General features: G+C 31.9%; 1 protein-coding gene across 1 annotated transcript in view; it reads right to left on the reverse strand.

Moving 5' to 3' along the window:
* Positions 1–20,816, reverse strand: part of LOC127702007 (uncharacterized) — a 90,194-nt gene that overhangs the window by 41,874 nt on the left and 27,504 nt on the right. Inside the window, exons 20-37 of the mRNA XM_052205985.1 lie at positions 20,543–20,685; positions 18,971–19,085; positions 18,084–18,262; positions 16,951–17,074; positions 15,892–16,049; positions 14,754–14,868; positions 13,481–13,713; positions 12,540–12,654; positions 10,333–10,547; positions 9,857–9,971; positions 8,788–9,101; positions 8,299–8,413; positions 7,320–7,468; positions 6,651–6,765; positions 5,862–6,094; positions 4,881–4,995; positions 3,251–3,471; positions 2,329–2,516 (exon numbers count right to left, since the gene is read on the reverse strand). Coding sequence (XP_052061945.1) covers positions 2,329–2,516; positions 3,251–3,471; positions 4,881–4,995; positions 5,862–6,094; positions 6,651–6,765; positions 7,320–7,468; positions 8,299–8,413; positions 8,788–9,101; positions 9,857–9,971; positions 10,333–10,547; positions 12,540–12,654; positions 13,481–13,713; positions 14,754–14,868; positions 15,892–16,049; positions 16,951–17,074; positions 18,084–18,262; positions 18,971–19,085; positions 20,543–20,685 — 2,962 coding nt within the window. The remainder of the gene's footprint in view (positions 1–2,328; positions 2,517–3,250; positions 3,472–4,880; positions 4,996–5,861; positions 6,095–6,650; positions 6,766–7,319; positions 7,469–8,298; positions 8,414–8,787; positions 9,102–9,856; positions 9,972–10,332; positions 10,548–12,539; positions 12,655–13,480; positions 13,714–14,753; positions 14,869–15,891; positions 16,050–16,950; positions 17,075–18,083; positions 18,263–18,970; positions 19,086–20,542; positions 20,686–20,816) is intronic.

Below are 20,816 nucleotides of genomic sequence, written 5' to 3' on the forward strand. Positions count from 1 at the left end.
AATTTTCATTCAATATACAACAAAAACATCTAAAACTTGAAATGTAAAGATTAAACTTTCAAACAAGAGGCTCTCAAGAGCCTGAATCGCTCACTTGTATTTCAGAGGAGAAGATTTTTAAAGGGCAATAACTCCTTAAGGGGTCAATTGACAATTTTGGTCATATTAACTTTTTTGTAGATCTTACTTTGCTGAACATTATTGCTGCTTACAGTTTATATATATCTATAATAATATTCAAAGTAATAACAAAAAAAACTGCAAAATTTTGTTAAAACTACCAATTCGGTGGCAGCAACCCAACAATGGGTTGACCGATTCGTCTGATAATTTCAGGGCCGATAGATCTTGACCAATTAAACAATTTTACCCCCATGTCACATTTGCTCTAAAAGATTTAGTTTTTGAGATATATGCCAAAAACTGCATTTGACCCTTATGTTCTATTTTTAGCCATGGCAGCCATGTTTGTCGATGGATACAAACTTCGGATACAATTTATAAACAAGATACCCTAAGGAACATTTAATTAAAGTTTGAAGGTAATTGGCCCAGTAGTTTCAGAGGAGAAGATTTTTAAATGTTAGCAAACTTGATGAACAAATTGTGTAAAATTGTCTTTAAAGGGCAATAACTCCTTAAGGGGTCAATTGACAATTATGGTCATATTAAATTTTGTAGATCTTACTTTGCTGAACATTATTGCTGCTTACAGTTTATATATATCTATAATAATATTCAAAATAATAACAAAAAACTGCAAAATTTTGTTAAAACTACCAATTCGGTGGCAGCAACCCAACAATGGGTTGTTCGATTCGTCTGAAAATTTCAGAGCTGATAGATCTTGACCAATTGAACAATTTTACCCACGTCAGATTTGCTCTAAAAGCTTTAGTTTTTGAGATATAAGCCAAAAACTGCATTTGACCCCTATGTTCTATTTTTAGCCATGGCGGCCATGTTTGTTGATGGATCAAAACTTCGGATACAATTTATAAACTAAATACCCTAAGGAACATTTATTTAAAGTTTGAAGGTATTTGGCCCAGTAGTTTCAGAGGAGAAGATTTTTGAAATAGTTTACGACGACAGACGACAACAGATGACAACAGATGACGACGACACACGACGACGACAGACGACGGACGCCAAGTGATGGCATAAGCTCACATGGGGCCCTTCGGGGTCCCGTGAGCTAAAAATTAAGTGTTGTTTTATGGGTTTTTTTTATTATTCAAGAAAAAAGGCCTGTGACCCACTTTAATACCATTATTTAATATTTCAGAAGTATTTATGAAAAGTACTTTTCTCATTGAATTTTAACCAATTCTTTCTTTTAATGTTTCCTCAATAAGGAAAAATTAAGTTTCCCCTAAATTACTCATATAAACATGTAAAATAACTGTGATTTCATTAATTTCAATGTATTTTAACAAAAAACAAAGGTCTGTGACCTTCAGTTTTTATATTGAAATTTGAAAGTACATTGACCCAGAAGCCTTTTGCAGAAGTTAAAGAAAAATCTATCGTCAAACATTTAGAGAACCCCACCTACCTTAAATAAATGATATTTCATTTCATTACTCATAAACTGCCTCTATAAAGTGACGCATATGATTCATACTAGGTTTCCAAAGGCGAGGATATGATAACATCTCAGGAAAAGGGAGGGTATGTAATGAAGGGTAGGGATGAGCTGCTTGAATAGGTCACTATTTCAAGCTTCCTGATATATGATAAGGTCGAGAAGTTAAACAGAAATATATGAAAAGGTTGCTGATGAATCCTGAGTACTAATCAAATGTCAATCTATTTTACAGATGTGATTAAAATCTCAGTCATAAATGCATCAGATTGTGTCATATTTATTTATCTTTTCATAAAATAACTTAATCATGACAGCTATATATATATTTTTATTCAAAATATATAAAAAGGGTGGGGTGTTGGATATCTCAGCTACAGTACCACAACAGGATTGAAGTATCCCCCTCCCCCAGGATAACATCAATGTTTTTTAAAGGCTCCTGATGAGTAAAAATAAATCTTTTTGAAGTAAACTTTTATCCCCTTTCAGAGAACCAGTAAAATGTAAACATTTCTATTTTCATTTTATGAAGAGCTGTGTTAAAAAATAAGATGTACCACACCACAAATAGTTAATAGCCTCCAATGTGATGATGATGAAGAACAATAATAAAAGAACTGTTCCATTATTTTCATCCTTTTCAAGTGCATGTAGAGAATTTATGTCCGACATGAATTAATACACCATATCGCTTCTATTCCTTTAAATATGAGCTAAGGTTTTGCAGTATGTCCTACCTGACAACAGACTGGATCTTTAGGATCTGGTACCATTGTACATCCTGCAGCAATACTGTCGTAAGTTGTACATCTCTGCCGACATCGTATATAACCTGTCATACCATTCTCACAAGTACATACTTTGTCACAGCCATCGTACCATTGTTGTCCTTGTGTGTATGGCACACCCTTATATACACATATATCTGCAAATTCAAAACTAATATATTGTACCATGTTTTTAGAAAGTTAAGATAGATTTTCTTTTAAATTTTTCTATTCAAATATTGCATTATCAAAACCAAATAAATTAACAATTTTCTTTAATTAATTATTCAATTTGTCAGTCTTTGGGGTTTTTTTGGTCTTAAAAATAGACGCAAGTCTGCAACATTTTATTAACTACCCGCTGTCTTAGAAAATGCTGATGGAACAGCACATCTGAACTTTTTTTTATTGACCTCTGGTTTCTTGTGTGGGGTTGATGATGAGGAGACAGATAGATTTTTATCTAAAAATTCCAGAATTGGTACATATAGAACAAAAAAGAATTGGTTCATATAGAACAAAATAAAACATAACACTGTGTTAAAATGCTCTGCAGATCTGCAAAAGTAATCTTTCTGTGTTATTAATAATTATCTTATAATTTTTTTATTGACTGCATAGAAATATTTTTTCTATACATGTACAAAGTTCAAAATTTTACCATTTGGATTCTGCTCACAGAGACAACTCTTTGGAATGAACAAGGGCAAGTAACTCTTTCAAATGAACTTGTAAATATACTTATTTGGTTGTAGTGATGAATAAGGTGATGAGATCAGTGGGTTTGGTGTTGGTTTTTTGATTGAGACTAACTTCTCAGAAGAAAGACAAATCTTGCAAATCAACAAGGGCAGGTAACTCTTTCAGATCAATATGTAAATATAATACTTACTTTGCTGTGGAGATGGGGTAGGTGAAAAGAGTGGTGGGTTTGGTGTTGATGATTGTGATGGGTTGACACCAGGAGATACTGTAGGTAATGTTGTTCCTGGTCTTGGTGATATGCTTGGCTGAGCTGTTGGATTACACTGTACTACTTTACAACATGGATTACGTGGATCAGCGACCAAATTACAGTAAGACGGTCTAGGAAAGTTGGAGTAATCTTGACACCTGAAAGCAATAAAAGAAATCCTTACAATAAATTAACCTAGTGTGATATTATCCCTAAATATACTCCGCAAATCTAGGGTATCAAAGTACTGTAAATTCAGAAATTATTGCGATGTTTTTATTATTGCGAAAAATGCGATAGGGTTATAATCGCAATAATTCAAACTCGCATTTTGAAATATTTAATATGAATTAAACAGGATTTTTCTCAATATCGCAAAAATTAAAATCGCATTGTAGTGTAAAATGACAAAATCGCAATAATAAATGCACGCAATAATTTCTGAATTTACAGTAAAACATAGGAAGGATACTTGGCAGGTCAATTGCCAATTCTAGATATTGAAAAAAAATATGATTGGAAGAATTGTCGATGATAATTGAATGTCAAATTCTGACTAGCAAATGAAATAGGTGAGTTGAACCAATTTTCTGGCATGCCAAATAGCCAAACAATAAGAAATAATTTCCAGTCCAAATTAATCATGCAAGTTAACTAAGCTTTAAAATGACACAAAGTATATATGCAGTTCATTTCAGGAGTGATAACTAATGGATATATAGATTCCACCACTGCAACAAGTATGTTACAATATTTCTCCACTCAAAAACAGTTAAATTTTGATATTTAAAGCGCGAGGATTGCCGAGCTTTTTAAATAATTAAAATTTAACTGTTGAGAGTGGAGAAATAGCATAATACACGAGTTATAGTGGTGGAATCTGTTTCTCTAATGATTTTTATCCTTCTTTTTCAAAGATTTGCAAAAAGTTGTGTTCTTTATATGTGACGTCATCAGGCATGGTTGCCTTTTTTCATGACGTCACATTAGGAAATTCAGAAGAAACCAAGAAAATTTGACCTCATAATTAAATTTCTACCAATCTTTTGCCGAGAACAGATATTTCACTAGAGAGGAGAACAATTTTTTCACAATCGGTTGGGAAATGTGAAAATAGTGAAAAAATTAGAGAAACTAATATCATTTTCAGGAAAATTTCTTATTCTTAGGTACCTACAGGAATACTATGGTAAATTTCTGATAATATTCCATGGTACATACATGAAAATTACTAAACTCAGACTAAAGTGAGTACTTTGTCAGTGCTAAGTTGTCAAATATTATCTTACAATATTATCCCTCAAATATCCACCACCCATCTGACACATGGTTTAATCTAATCAGTTATTAATTCCTTATTGTCTAAAAATTATTTTAAATACTTATTATAATTCAAATTTAAATAATTCAAGGGGGAAAAAAAGGTAACAACCTCAAACAATTAACACAACAGGATTGATGTTCCCTTGCACAATACACCTATCATATGAAATTGAGAAAGGAGGTAACATTCTTAAATAAATTCAAATAAAAAATATTTGATTCACAATAAACCTGGTATACATACTTGCTCTGACAGCGATATCTTCCTGTCTTTTGATCCAGACATTCACACGCCAGTGAACATCCATCGTCCCATTTCTGTCCCTGAGTATGAGCGACTCCCTTGTACATACAATTATCTAGCATAAAATAAACAATGGTAAGTTCAAGACATAAAACCTGAAATTATATTCTTGGAATGATTCCACAGAAAGGAAAATTCACAATTTTAACAAATTCAAAAAATAATAAATACGATAAACAAGTGAAAAAAATGTTTCATTAAGATTTGATGATTCTCAGCTTGACACAAATTTAATCTAAAGAATTGGAATTTTTATAAACTGTCAAGGAAAGTTTGCCACAATTAATTTGTCAGATGTTTGGAATCCTCTGGTTATATCCATGTGGTGCCATAAAAAAAATTTGCCCACTGCCCCGACTTACCTTTTCATAATTTTATCATGTATAGTTTAAAAGGCCATTTTTGAAAATCTTCAAAAATATTTGTTATTTTTCATAGTTTTTGAAACAAGTAAAAGAAGAATGTGTCCGAGGACACAAATGTCCAAACTCAAGCTTCAAACAAATGAAAATGGGATGAACGGACGGACGGACGGTAAGACAGACGGTCAAGGGTAACACTTGATACCCCCCATCGCCTATGGCGGAAGCATAAAAAGGTGCCAATGCTAATTTTACGAAAAATACAGAGATACAAAAACAAGGACATGGAACTTGAATTTGTTTTGGCTTTTTTAATTCCATTATATAAGTACTATCAATTTGTAACAGTCTTTTAAAAAGCTGCTTACTTTGAAACAAAGAAAACATGATGAGCACCATTTTTTTTTTTTAAATTATCTGTAAAATGTCATGAAAATGTCCATTTGTTATTGTAATTGTTCTTGTTTTTCCATTTCCAAGTTTTTCCATTGAATTGGACCTTTGAAGTACTGATGAAGTGGGGTAAAATTTGCTGTTTCCATATCTTATTCTAGCATACCTGAGTATCCTGTTCTGACTGGCTGAGGTAGTGTAAATGTATATGGTGTTGGTGGTTGTGTAGGTTGTGGTGATGGTGTTGGTTGGTTTGGAAATAATGTTGGAGCTACAGTTGGTACATATGTTGACGGTGGTGTCATGACATCTGGCACACAAATTGGTTTCTTACAACAAACATCATTGGGATCTGTTTGAAGACTGCATCCTTGTGGTAACTGGGGCCATTGTGGACATCTAAAATTTTAGTGTATACATAGTTTGATGTTTACATTCAATAGAAACAAGGATCCACAATTGTCAACCTAAGTTTATCTCCCCTTGCAATTCAAAGTATCAGAAAACATAACTTCTGCTTTGTTAGAAAAATTCAGGTTTTCAAAATTTGACTTTTTCTACTTTATCTTTCAAACTGAAAGTTTAACAAAACATTACTAATAAAATTTGCCAATGAAATATAAAATTGATACTGTGGATTCATTTATTTTCCTGCATACAAATTTTCCTGCATACAAATTTTTCTGCATACCAATTTTTTGTGCATACTAATTTTCGTGGATTATGGAAAACTTGTGTTTTCATGGATATTTGTTTTCGTAGTTTAGCGCACATCTGCATTCAAGCCTACAGAAAATATCTACTTTGTTGAACATTTAAATTTATGGTTCACCTGTACCCATGAAATCCATAAAAATTGGTACTCCCTGAATAATAATAAATCCATAGATAGCACTTTTTTTGTAAATATGACTTTTTACCTGATATTACCAATTTAAAAATGGATAATTATTACCTGTCGTCACATCTGTAGAAGCCTGTCTTGGAATTTTCACAGATACAACGCAGATCACAACCATCATTCCAAGTTTGACCTTGTTTAAACTGTACTCCATTGTAAAGACAGTATGCTGCAATGATATATATATATATATATTTAAGGATATTTTTTTTCTACAAAAAAAAAACAAATGCCTAACTGTCATTATTGGGGTCTTGGTGGCGGAGTTGTCTTAGTAACTACTGTCGACAATGAGGTTGTGAGTTAGAACCCGGCAGGTGCGCTTGACTCCAATCTTAATTGACTAGGATTGCCAGCCAATGGTCGTGGTTCCCTCCTGGAATTCTGACTTCCTAAACCAATAACAACTGACTGACACAAAATTGTCAATAGTACTGAAAGTAGCGTTAATCACCAAAAATCAATCAATCAATCCTAACTGTCAGTTGTTTATCAAATTTTACGGTATTTCATTAATCAGTGGTTTATTTATGATATTACAAAAAGTGTGTCTTATATTTTTGTAAGGTTTCCAACAATCAATTTAGGTGCAAACATATGAAAATATGGCCTATATATTGAAAGATTGCAAATGATATTTCATGGGCTGTCCTTAGTTTAAGTAGAGGTAGGTAACAAAATGGATCAACATTGGATGTTTATAGACCAAAGGTCAATACTTACTTGTTGGTAGAACAGTCTGTGGTTTTGGTGGAGTTATGGTAAATGGATTTGGAGTTGGTGTAGGTGGACAATATGGTTTCTGACAACAGGGATTTGAAGCATCCATAACCAGACGACATCCTGGTGACAAATTAGTGTAGGCTGGGCATCTGAAACAAAAGAAAACAAAAATAAAAATTGTTTTTATGTCATTGTGAATGACTTTTCCAATATGTAAACAAAATATGGTGAAAAAAAGTAATACAATTAAAATTTTGCATGTAACTTAATGTCTTGAAAAAAGAACACTAATTAGAAAAACTTTGTTAATCAATCTTGATTTGGTATATTCAAATAATCCTGTTAAAATACTTATAATAAAATAAAATCAAAACTTAATTTCTGCATTATCACAGAATGAAAGGAAGTCATTGGGGTGATCAATGTTAGAATTTACCATTTCAGAATCAATAGGACTATGGGTAAATTTATTGTTTGTACCCCAAAATAAAAATAACATCACATCATTAGTTGAATATCATTTGGTAAGGATATTTTAACCAATCACAACCTTTTGGTATACACATTTGAAAAAAAGTTACCCAGAATTCTTTAGATTCTTGAAAGGCAATTTGCCTGAAAGTCTTTACACAATAATAGTAATAATTTTTTAAATTAAACAGATAATAATTTCATAATGACATATTGTTGTCACTTGCTTATTGTTGAAGATGTATGCTGCCATCTTGATGTCCTAGCTTTTGTTATTTTTGTTGTTTGGTTGATTTCTCATTGACATATACCCCACATCTACATTTGTTTACAGAATTTTTTATGTGAATAAGAAAAAGAGATGTTGAGTATAAGAATCAATGAGGCAGCATCACAACTACACATGTTCATTAAAAAAAGACATCTAACTGTCACCATGATTATAGTTTTGAACAATGGAACATGGAAAGCTGTAAATTCCTCAATGTTTCAATTATAATGAAATTACTTTTCTGTGCATCTGTAGTTTCCTTGATCATCTAGACAGACACAATCATACTGGCAGCCATCTTGCCATTTCTGTCCTGGACTGTAGGCTTTACCCTTGTATACACACTTATTGGCTTAAATTAACAAAACACAAATTTAATTAATATAAAAACCTTTTTGAAAAATATCACTTTTCCAAGCATAAATGTAGGTCATGATGGCCTGATTTTCAAAAAATCTTTTTAGATTATGAGATGTTTCCATTTCTGTATTCTTTAATTTTTAAGCCTTTTTTAAAATCTTTATTTTCCCCGCTACTGTCTATTCTATGTATTTAAGCACCACGTTATTCTCTATTCTTTTTTTGGCACATTTTTCTCTATTCTTTAATTTTTGGTTCAGTTTTCTATATTCAAGAAACCCATAAAGACCTTTAAGTATGGATTGGTACCATTGGTTATATCTATGCATGGTATTGATAAGATACTTAATGCATTCATATACTTACGTAGATATAATGGTTTCTGGGAAGGTGTTGGATCTGTCATCATCTCTGTTGATGGAGTTTGTAGCGTAGGTAATGGGTAAGGTGTAAATTCCTTTACAGGTGTGACATTTACATCAGGTTTTGGTTTCACATTAGGTCTGGGTGATGGTGTCACAGTTCCAAGACCACCATCAATTACCCTGGTTGGAATTGTCTGGTATTGAGGTGTGGTCTGATCTGGTCTTGGGGTACAAACTGGTACTTTACAACATAGTGGGTCCTTTGGATCAGGCTGCATAGAACAGCTTGAGTCAGACTGCATGTATTGGGGACATCTAAAATAAATATTGTATATAATGTAAGATTTTATCAAACTGGTTCATATAACCAACAAGGTTCCCTATTTCAAACAGTCATACACACACCAAATCTCAAATAAGAGGGACAGTAGGAGGGGGTGTCATCCTGAATTCCTGAAAAAATAAAGCATTTTTTCCCAGATCCCAAGCAAGGTTGTGTCCATAGTACACGCACTATCATTTTCTATGTTCAGTGGACAGTGAAATTGGGTTCAAAACTCTAATTTGGCATTAAAATTAGAAAGATCATATCATAGGGAACATGTGTACTAAGTTTCAAGTTGATTGGACTTCAACTTCATCAAAAACTACCTTGATCAAAAACTTAAACTGAAGCGGGACAGACGGACGAATGAACGGACAGACGAACAAATGGACGCACAGACTGAAAAACATAATGCCCCTATGTGGGGCCTAAAAATTATTCATTAATTCCTGAGTCCCTATAAGGGTAAATCCAAAATTACCATGAAAATATAGGCCCAATTCCAAATTCCTGCAAAAATATAGGCCATATCCTGATGTCCAGAAAAAGGCATTCTGCACCTCAAATAATGATTCTTTGAATTTAGAATAAGAATGTACCTTCTGCTCTAAAATATAGATGGACGGACGGACGAATGGAAAAACATAATGCCCCTAGGTGGGGCATAAAAACTTGAAAATTTTTCTGAACATACTTAAATGCAGTAAAACAAGATTATACTTTATACATAGTAAATAGTTTATACCTATTATTGCATCTATATACTCCAGTTGATCCATCTTCACATACACAAGAGAAATCACATCCATCAAACCATTTCTGACCTTGTGTATAGGGAACACCTTTGTAAACACACACATCTACAAATATATATATATAAATAACTATAGCAATGAGATGTCCTTTTGAAGCAGACTTTTTTACAGTCAGTGACTGGAATGGTCCATTAAAAATTGATTTTTTTAAACGGTTTGAAATACAATTTGTTTGTCCTTATTTTAAAAACTGTTCAAAAAATTTCTGTTCAGAGGACAAAAACTGTATTAGTGGTGGTCGTTTTTGAAGTAGCCTTAGGCATATAGAGGAAATAATATAAATAAAAACTTTTGCATGATGAAATATAGTAAAAAGTGCTTTCAACCCCAAAATCCCAAGACTTAAACTCCTTATGCCACACAATGTATATAGTGAACAGAAAAAACATCCAGAAAATCTACTCACTTGTTGGCTGTGTTGGTTTTGGTTGTGGTGTTGGTGTCCCACTTGGTGTTGGGGTTGGTGTTACTGGGCCAGTGTATGGTTTTGGACTTAGTGTGACAACACCAGGAGTTGGAGTTTGCGTTGCTATACTATAACATTCAGGTATTTGACAACATGGTTTTCTTGGGTTTTTGACTAATCTGCAGCTTGTGGGGATATCTGTATAGACTGGGCATCTGAAATGCAATCAAACTTACAAATTACAGTTAAAACCATTATAAAATCAAATTAAAAGCAGCAACATTTAACTGGCTTTGTATTATTGGATATCAATGATGCAAATTGGAAATCAAGATTACATAATAATACTGATTGATTGATTGGTGTTTTACACCACTTTTAGCACAATTGGCTATTTCATGGCAGTCAGTTTTTATTGGTGGAGGAACCTAGAGTGTCAGAAAGAACCACAACCTTCGGCAAGAAAACTGACAGTCCTTGTGAATTAAGATTGGAGTCAAGCCCACAATCTCAGTTTTGATAGGCTAGTAATACAATTGTTGATCTACTTAGACCACTTGTTTACCAAGGCCCCCTATATAATAATAAGAAATCAGGGCCTAATCTAGGATTTTGAAGAGGGAGAAGTGACTTATCCTTCCATGAGAGAGAAGGGAGAAGTGGTAAACTTCTTGGAGAAGTGAGATTCCATTACAATTTCGATTGCATCGTGTTTTCAAGCTTATCACTAAGGAAATTGTTTTATATTCAATAAAAGATGTACTTGCAGTTTTTACATATGTTATTGTACACAATGTATATATAGAAAGTTCTAAGTAAAAAGGTTTAGACAATATATAGTTGTTATTTATTTATTGATACCATAATGTGTTCTAAATAAAATTTGTTGATTGGGACATGAGGGAGTAGCCTAGTAATATTATCAAGATTATGATGCATTAAATTCATGTACATCTGCCTCAATTTATTTTTAAAACTCCAGAAAAATATGACGAATTTCACATGACTGAGAATTTAATTTATATCACCACTTGTCATTGTTTTGTAAAACATTATTGAATAACCAGGACATTTATGTTAGTTGTAGTAAATTGAGATTATCGTTAAAGATTGTAAGTCTATAAATGAAAATATCTTTCAATATCAAGTTAATTATCCGATAAAGAGCTACTTTCTATCATTTTTTAAAAATATCATCCATATCAACGAAGTGGTCATGAGAAAAAATCCACTGCTGATCACAATCTGGTCGAGTGTCGTACGTTTGCAATCACATTATCCATCAGCTGTCTTTCTACCTTTTATATTTCAATTTTTATTCAATGAATATAATAAATCTACCGTTAATTCCCATCCTTTACCTACCAAATAGTAAAATTGATCGACTCGTGTAGATAATAAAAATAAAACAAATCAGCTGAGTGATTACGCAACATCCTCAGATGAAAATCATCGTAAAACGATAACTTAAACAGACGGTCAGTTTTCCGTTTGAACAGTTTTAAAGTTATATCCGAGGATGTTCAAAGTCGCTGTTGTATTTATTTAATTTGATCGTTTACAGTATTAGTCCTGGGTCATTTCGAAAATCTCGATTTTCCTTGTCAGCCACCATTTTTTTTACCTGTGAGACTTGTCAATCACAAGTTGTCTCCCTTTTACCGATTTTGATAGTGATTTGACTTCGCTATGAAGTCAGTAGGCCATCGAGATTTAGCGATTTTCAAAATTCTTAAATCGTCATTTCGCCGACAAGATTATGGCCTGAGAAATAAATATCAAGACATCATAAAAATGTATTGATCTTTCTCGCTCCTTTTCACTTCCCTCGAAAACACATGCACACACACACTCATACATTTACATTACTTCTAATTAATAATTTGTGCAATCTAAAGATTCATCATAAGGCTTTTATCTTAGCTTTTTTGGTAAATGTAGTCAAATCTTTATAGAATTCTAAATTGATGAAAATTGAAATAAAACAAGTAAATATTTTTGTAAAATATTCTACAGTTACACTGGACTTCCTATCAGAACATCTCTGACATGGTTATGAAAGGAAATCACACTTGACCCTCACGTGTAATGGTGCAATAAAACAAACCATAAAAAAGAAAAAAGGATATAATTGTAACATTAATGATTCACCAAAAGAATACTTTCTTAATTTCTCTAATTTCTAGATGAATAATTAACAATCTTACTTTGGAGAACATCTGTATTTTCCTTCATTTGCATTGAAACAAACACAATCAAAGTCACATCCATCATCAAATTTTTGACCTTGAGAATACTGACGACCTTTGTATATGCAGACACCTACAAAATATTCAATATAATTATGCCATCAATATAAATTGAATTTTGTCTTTACTATATATCAATTACATCAAATAAATTCATGAATCTCAACATGTGGAGAGTGTAAATTTGCAGTGTTTTACTTTTTTGAATTTCCCTCAGAGTTCAGTATTTTTGTGATTTTACTTTTTACTACAAAGCCAGTTACAAAGCTACATGTAGCTTTATCATATTCTACTTCACAATTTTTGCCGTCTGCCTTTTCGTCAATTATAAATTTTCACTAAAGATGTACATTCTTTTTCTTTTGCAAAATCAGCCTGTTAACTAAAAGCTCAAGAAAAAAACTGTTTTTGTTTGATTGATTGATTGATTGTTGGTGCTTAAGACCACTTTCAGCATGCTTGAAATATCGTGGTGGCCAGTTTTTATTGGTGGAGGAACAGGAGAACCTGAAGAGAACCACCAACCTTCAGCATCAAAACTGGAATTCCTTGTCAATTAAGATGGGAGTCAAACGCACCTGCAAAGATAGGGGTTTAATCTCACAACCTCTTTGTTCACTGGTTAGTGATCGCTATAAATGAACTACTTGGACCACTTGGCCACAGAGGCCCCTGCTTTTGTGTGAAGTTTATAGATACTAGAACATTCAATGAAGAAAAAAAACATTAAAAACATTAAAAACAAAACTAAAAACTGAAATTTGTACTTCTTAACTGAACCAGTGATTTCAAATGAGATTTTATAATTAATTATTCATGACAAATGGATAACAGACAAAAAGACAAGCTAAAGGGGTCAATGTAAGCTAGTATCAAACTCTTAATACTAAAAACATTACCTAGTTTAGCAGGAGTTGGTATTGGTTGTCCAGGTATACGTGATGGGGTTGGTATATAGACCTGTCCAGTGAACAGATTTGGCTTCAGTGTTGGCACCTGTGTTGGTCCATTGGTTGATCCTGGAGCTGGTGTTGGAGTAACTTCTGTACAGACCTGGGCCAGACAACAAGCATCTCTAGGATCTGTTTTCAGGGTACATCCAGGTTGAATATTTGCTTCAATTGCAGCACATCTAACAAAACATTATCACATATATACAATAATATCTCAGGGGTTGAAAGTATTCAATAATTCCTTTCTCCCTTTGCTTTAAGCTCTTTCTTCATCCCTCAATATCAAATAAAAAGTGCATCAAAATACTTCAATTCTAACAACTGACAATTCAGATTCAATAATACATTTATAAACCAGGACAGCTATTTCTGTTCTCTGAAATATTGATATCATTTAAAATTTATAAGGCTCTTCTATCCCAATACAAAATAATTAATCAGATGATGTAAAAAATAATAGGACTTTTATTTATACAAACTGAAAAATACAGGTCAAAACTTATGTCATAAAGACTCCAAAGACACTGCATTGGTCAGACAGAATCTGTGTATGGTTAAGAAAAATTATGCTTTCAAACTTCTTATCTTCCTAAATTTTAGTAACAACTTGCTTAAACCAACTTTTGGAATTTTTTTTAAGTCTAGTTTTTTTGTGATATCATGCAGCAACCACACTTTCCTTCCGGTACCTGTAGCAGTTGTTCCTTTACAAAAAATTCATAATTCTCTTTCTCCCTTTCTCATCAGCCAGATGAGATTACAGTAACAAACAAAATAGACACTAATGCACTTCTTACAAATAATTTTAAGGCTAATTCACAGTTGCTTTCATGTTTAAATAATTACATTACATGTATTTTTCAAGAGAATTCATTAGTTTGATTAGCCAACAACAATCACATGTCATTCAAAAATTAACCTTATCAAATCAAAATGTTACATTCATGATGACACATGCTTCCACAAAAAAGTGCACAGGTAAATAAAAGAAAAACTTGATAAAACTTTTTTTTCATGGTCTTATAAGCATAAAAATATAATTACAAGAAATGAATGATTCTTTTTGTAATTTAAGTGGGCTGTAAAAGTGTTGATCTTGCACACATTTTTAGAATGAAGCGCTTCCGCGCTTCATACAAAATGTGCTTCGGACAACACTTTACACCCCAATAAAATTACAAAAAGAAGCATTCATTTCCTAAATGATTCTCTAACACACCTTTGATTACAAGTGTATATTCCTCTGCTTGAGTCATCACATCTACATTTGAAACTACATCCATCGTCCCATTCCTGGCCTTGTAAGTAGCGTACTCCCTTGTATACACAAAACTCTGTAAGAAAAAAAAAATTATTTATTTATTAATAAAATAAACTTTTACATCAATGAACAAAAAATTTTTATCTTCAACTTTATCCAGTCACAAAAGTCTATATTCAAAACAAAATTCATTGAAGCATCTTTCACAATATACTTCATAAAAAGTTCTAATCCTAAAATTGTATTTATGTTTTTTTCAATTGAAACACTTTTGATTTCATCATCTATCGTTTTTAACAATAGTTCTTGCAACTTGATTTGATGGGTTAGAAGAAATAAGATAATACAAGAGTATTGCAATGTTCAAGATAAAAAAATCATTCGAATTTAATTGATAAAGAAAACTTGCAAGAGTTAAATGTTTTTTATGAGAATTCTCAAATAATCTCATACATGCAAGAAGTAATTCAAATACGAGATGTTTGAGATACTGTTGATTAATTATTATTTGAGGGATACCAATTTTCATTGAATTTGTTGGTAAAGTTGAACCACGAGTTCAAATATTCAATGAAGTATATATTTTCTATATAGCATGTATGCTAACTTTTGCAAAATCACGAAATCAAATATCCATGAAATTTATTTTTTTTTCTCATTCCAAGAAAATGAAAATTGGTACCCACGAAAATAAATGAATCCACAGTCAAAATGTAAAGTGTATTAATTTTTTGTGGGATTTAAATTCCACATTTTGTAATGCCATACCTGTTACAGACATATTTTTTTTTGCATTTTTTCAAGTTCATATTTCTCAATTGCCTTATACATCGAATTTGTGCACATGGGATATTTTCATGATTTTTATCTTGATTGCAAAATGAGAGAAAATTAAACCCTCTCACGAATATTTCTAACTTTATGAACTTTACAGTAGAAGTTGGAAGGGTTAACTTTGATTTATATAATGTCTTGTCTACAATTATTTAATATTGATGGTGAGTATAGAGAACAACTTTGTGATCAATATAAAATCATTGTCATCTTTTGAATTTGTGCTCTAGATTTGAAAAAACTCATTTGAATATCAACTTACGTAATTGAGGTGCCAGTGTTGGTGGAAGATTTGTTACATTATAGTAGATACGTGTAGGTGGGGGTCCAGTAACTGTACACTGGGGTTTCTTACAACATGGATTACTGAAGTCTCTGACCATCTCACAACCAGGTTGTAGATTGATGTAAACTGGACACCTAACGATAAATAAAGGATAAATTAGCATAATAAAACTTTGTTTCTCCCTCACAAAGTTCAAAACGGTAAGGAAACAAGTAAAAAAAGCTTAAGTCACAACAGCTTTTCAATACACTGTGGATTTTTGTAGACTTTGTAGAAATAGGAATCCACATATTTACAGTAGAAATTAGTGATGTATTAACCATTTTGTCCATGGTCAGTTCAATTCAAATTTTATCAACATCTTTTTTTAACAATTGTTAGATGTGAAAATCACTGCTCATTGTGAAACTGCAGGCTTCAGGTGAAGTGAGGTCAGATTAAAATGTGTTTTGTATGACCAATTTGTTTTACCTAAGTAACCCTTCATAAAATATCCAAATAGAATGGACCACTTCCAAGAATAAATGGTTCAGACATATCTGGTTTAAATATACCTCATAAAATACAAATTTTCAAGAGTTCTGATAGAAACAGAAGACAAAATCATCCAACAAAATACAGAGAATTATTTTTAAATGAATAACAATCAAAGATATATTAATACAGTATTTTTGTTTCCATTTGATAGAAATTTTTATGAAAAGTAACTATTTATTATATGGCTACAATTATTTTTAGAAATTGCTGGGTTTTTTCTTCAGATAATCAAATTTTGAAACAACGCTCTTTTGTAGTAGTGTCATCTATTCTGGTGCTGACACTATTTGTTTTCACAACGACATCAAAATAAACATACTACAAAGAAGAGTTCTGTGCTATCAAAATGCTTATTTTTTATGACTCCATAGAAAATCAGAAGGTATGGTAAAACTGTTTGATCTAGTCTGTATGTTAGAGCTGAAATTTTCATAAAATACGATTTCTCATAGATTGTTGGACACATTTGGAGTTTTATAACTATAAGGAGATTGTTACCTGTCTGTACAAGAGTACACTCCCTTTAATTCATCTTCACATGTACATGTATAATCACAACCATCTTCCCAGATAGCCCCTTGTTTGTATGCCTGACCTTTGTATATACATACATTACTTTTACCTACAAACATATTAATATTGTTTTCAAGTAAAATTATCATAACAATCCCCAATATCCCCTTTTCTTCAGATGGAATGTACTGTTGATTCGATTAAATCATTGTAATGTTTATTTAATGTGAAAATGCAATTTAATTCAGAAGCATTGCTTTATACAACAATTGGTCATTTCCATAACATTTTTTTGCAATATCAGAAAATGATTCTCACATTAGTTGTTGTATAAACAATTCACAAAAGGTTCCTTGTAACTTATTTTTTCCATTCATGTCTTACTTTATGTATGCCTTTATTGTAATAGAATCACCCGGTTAAGGTGGTACATAACACTACAGGGAGATAACTCTGTAAAAATCAACTGAACATTTTAATCACGTTCTATTGTTAAGGAAATATTAAGCTTCTCAATGATTAAAATTAGTGTTTGTCAAAATGCTGTATATCAAATGAAATTTTTCCGATAAAGGGTGTTGTTCAAGTATTTTGAAATTTTTATATTTTTGTCAAAGATTCAAAGTAAATATTTTGTCAAAATTTTATGAAAATTAAACGAGCCAAATTAATTTTAGTCAAGGTGTTTGGTACCACCTTAATGCTAAATTTCTAGGACCTTTCAATCCCCAACACCCTTTTCTTATACATTTTTTTTCAGTAATAAAATTATTCTCCAATGTTATTCTAGGGCAAAGCACACCTTTCAGAATCTAAAGCATTATGAGAAATATTTTTAAAAGTTAACACCAAAACAAGGTGATTGGTTAAAAATGTTCTAAACAATAAACATGCAACCATTGAATGATGTGACATTTTCATTTTGGTGTTCAACCAATGAAATCAACCATGGCATTTTCATTTTGGTGTTCAACCAATGAAATCAACCATGACATTTTCATTTTGGTGTTCAACCAATGAAATCAACCATGGCATTTTCATTTTGGTGTTCAACCAATGAAATCAACCCATAGTCCATAGGTTCTGAAGCAGTGAATTAGTATAACAGGATTATTTACCATTGATACCAGTCTCTATTCCCTGATATTTTGCAGGTGGTACTATAGCAGGAGTTGGATTTGGTGACTGCGTTCCTGAAGTCTCATTTAAACAGACTCTCATTTGACAGCATGTTGGGTCACGAGGATCGGCGATCAGATTACATTTCGAATCAGAACTAAATGGATACTCTGGACATCTATTAAATAGTTATATGATATATATTTAGATGCATATAGAATATTAGAACATGGAAACAGTTTTCATTTAAGCTGATTGCATATAAAAACATGGAAACAGCTTACCAAAGTTCATTTCAAAGATTAAAAGAACAATTTCCCTACACACATTTCATTTTACAAAAAAATCAATTTTACTATAAACTTATACAATCGCTTAAAGCAAATTGTACATTTACTTACATTCATGCAATTATCACTTTAAAATTTTTATGAAGTCAAATTTTTTAAATTGTGATGCAAATTTTATGGGAATGTGCAGGATTTTCAGTAATGGCAGACAAATTTGCATACAAGTGTAAATACATCTAAATAGAATAGGTAACAGATATCCCTTGAATTTTTAGCACAACTCTTTTTGTTCATAGTATTAACCATCAATTTTTAGATTATTTGAGATAAGTTTGGAAAATAATTTCGTAATCACTATAATTTTTTAGATTATAATTAACTTCTATTTTTTTTGTTATACAATAAGTTACATACACTTTGAAGACACATATATTGCAAAATGTGAAAATTCTATAAATATTTTTTCATAAACTGTATTTATTTTTTAAGCTCAACCCTTGGAAATTACTCAATAATGATCCCTGAGTAATACACCATTCAAGCCCTAAAAATCTTTTTACATCATTTGTGAAAATGCAAAATGTTAGGATGCATACCGACTTAGACATCTGTAAATGCCGTTCTCAGCATCTTCACAGGTACATCTGTAACTACAACCATCATACCAAGTTTGTCCTTGTTGGTAGTATTGTTCTTTGTAAGTACATACTCCTACAGAAAAATAAATGTTATAATGAGGTTGTAATCTAATTCTCATAGATTTTACACATGACTCAAGTTTCACACTTTTCAACATAAGTTTATGCAACAGATACAATTCTTGTATATTTTATCCAAAGTAAAGATTTTGAGAATAATAGAGAAATAAATTACATAGAATTAACATCTGAGGCATAAATAATATAGCAGTAAAAATAATAACATGGTGCGAGTCAATATCACATTTTCACTTTTACAGATTATGAGATTTTTTTTCTATAGAGGCCTTATCATTTATCACACTGAGACTTCAATACCAGCCAGGGGCCTCTGTGGCCAAGTGGTCTAAGTAGTTCATCTACAGCAATCACTAGCTTGTCAACACTGAATTGTTATTTCCAACCTCGCACATGGCAGGTGCATTCAATTCTTATCTTAAATGAATAGGATTGTTAGTTTTTCTGAAGGTCAGTGGTTCTCTCCAGGCAATCCGGCTTCCTCCACTAAAGATAGCAAATAGTCCTAACATGTGTCAAACACCAACAATCAATCAATCAACCATCCCTTGATGACATCTAAGAGCAGGTCAAGGAATGATACCATTTTACATATGCTGTTCCTCGTATGTATTTTAATACTTTGGAGTACTGTGAATTCATTCTTATTCATGGGATAAAAGTTTTCCAGGATTTTGTGGGTATAGGTAAACCACGAATTTGAAGGTTCAACTAAGTGCAAATATTCTATAGGCTTGTATGCAGACTTCCACAAAACCAGGAATTCAAATATCCACGAAAATACAATTTTTGTTCAATTCACAAAAATTGGAATCAACGAAAATAAATGAATTACATATCAAACTTTACACTACAGTTCTATCAAAATTGAATGGGTAATACATAAAACTAAGACTCAATCAAAAGATGATATAATTGGATATAAGATGACATCAATTAATGTAATCAAAGTGCTTGCAGGCACTGCAGGGTAAAAATTGTATTCATTTTGCAGTTGGAACTAAAAATTAAACATTGCATTGAAAAGCTTTGAAAGGCCAATACTATTTATCCATACTTGTATTTGGTTCAACTACAGTTATTAGCAATTTATGTTTTTTCTCATTGTTGAAGGCCGTACGGTTGCCTATAATTGCTTCCATACACTTCATCTGAACTTTGGTTGATAGTAGTCCCATTGGCAATCATACAACATCTCCTTATTTTGAAATGATAGATAACTCCAAATTTAGATATGACATCATTGATAATTAGATTCATCATACAAATTATGTCTATGTCTAATAAACTTATTGAAATGTTTATGTATAGAATGTTGTGCTCCATGCACTATGTTTTTGTTTATCTCAAACGTAGTAATAAAGTCTGGAATATAGATAACTAGATAACTATCAAGCTAGCCACATATGGTTTTTGATTGCATGAATATAATCTTAATCCCAAAATTCTTACCCTGTTTGGATGATGGTGTTGTCCTTACTCCTGTGATAATTTCATATTGTGGATCAACTGGACATTCAGGTTTTTTACAACATGGATTTAATGGATCTTGAAGAAGATAGCATTTTGGTGGCAAATTTGTATAGTGGACACACCTAAAAAAAATAAAAAGAGCGATGTGACATTTACAGCGATTTATCTCACTAAATTATAAAGTGTGATAGATAAATGATTCAACATGATGAGGAATATCATACCCCTTTCCACTCAGGCAACCTAATAATGG

Source organism: Mytilus californianus, unplaced genomic scaffold, assembly GCF_021869535.1.
Source record: "Mytilus californianus isolate M0D057914Y unplaced genomic scaffold, xbMytCali1.0.p SCAF_5, whole genome shotgun sequence".
NCBI classification, from domain to species: Eukaryota; Metazoa; Mollusca; class Bivalvia; order Mytilida; family Mytilidae; genus Mytilus; species Mytilus californianus.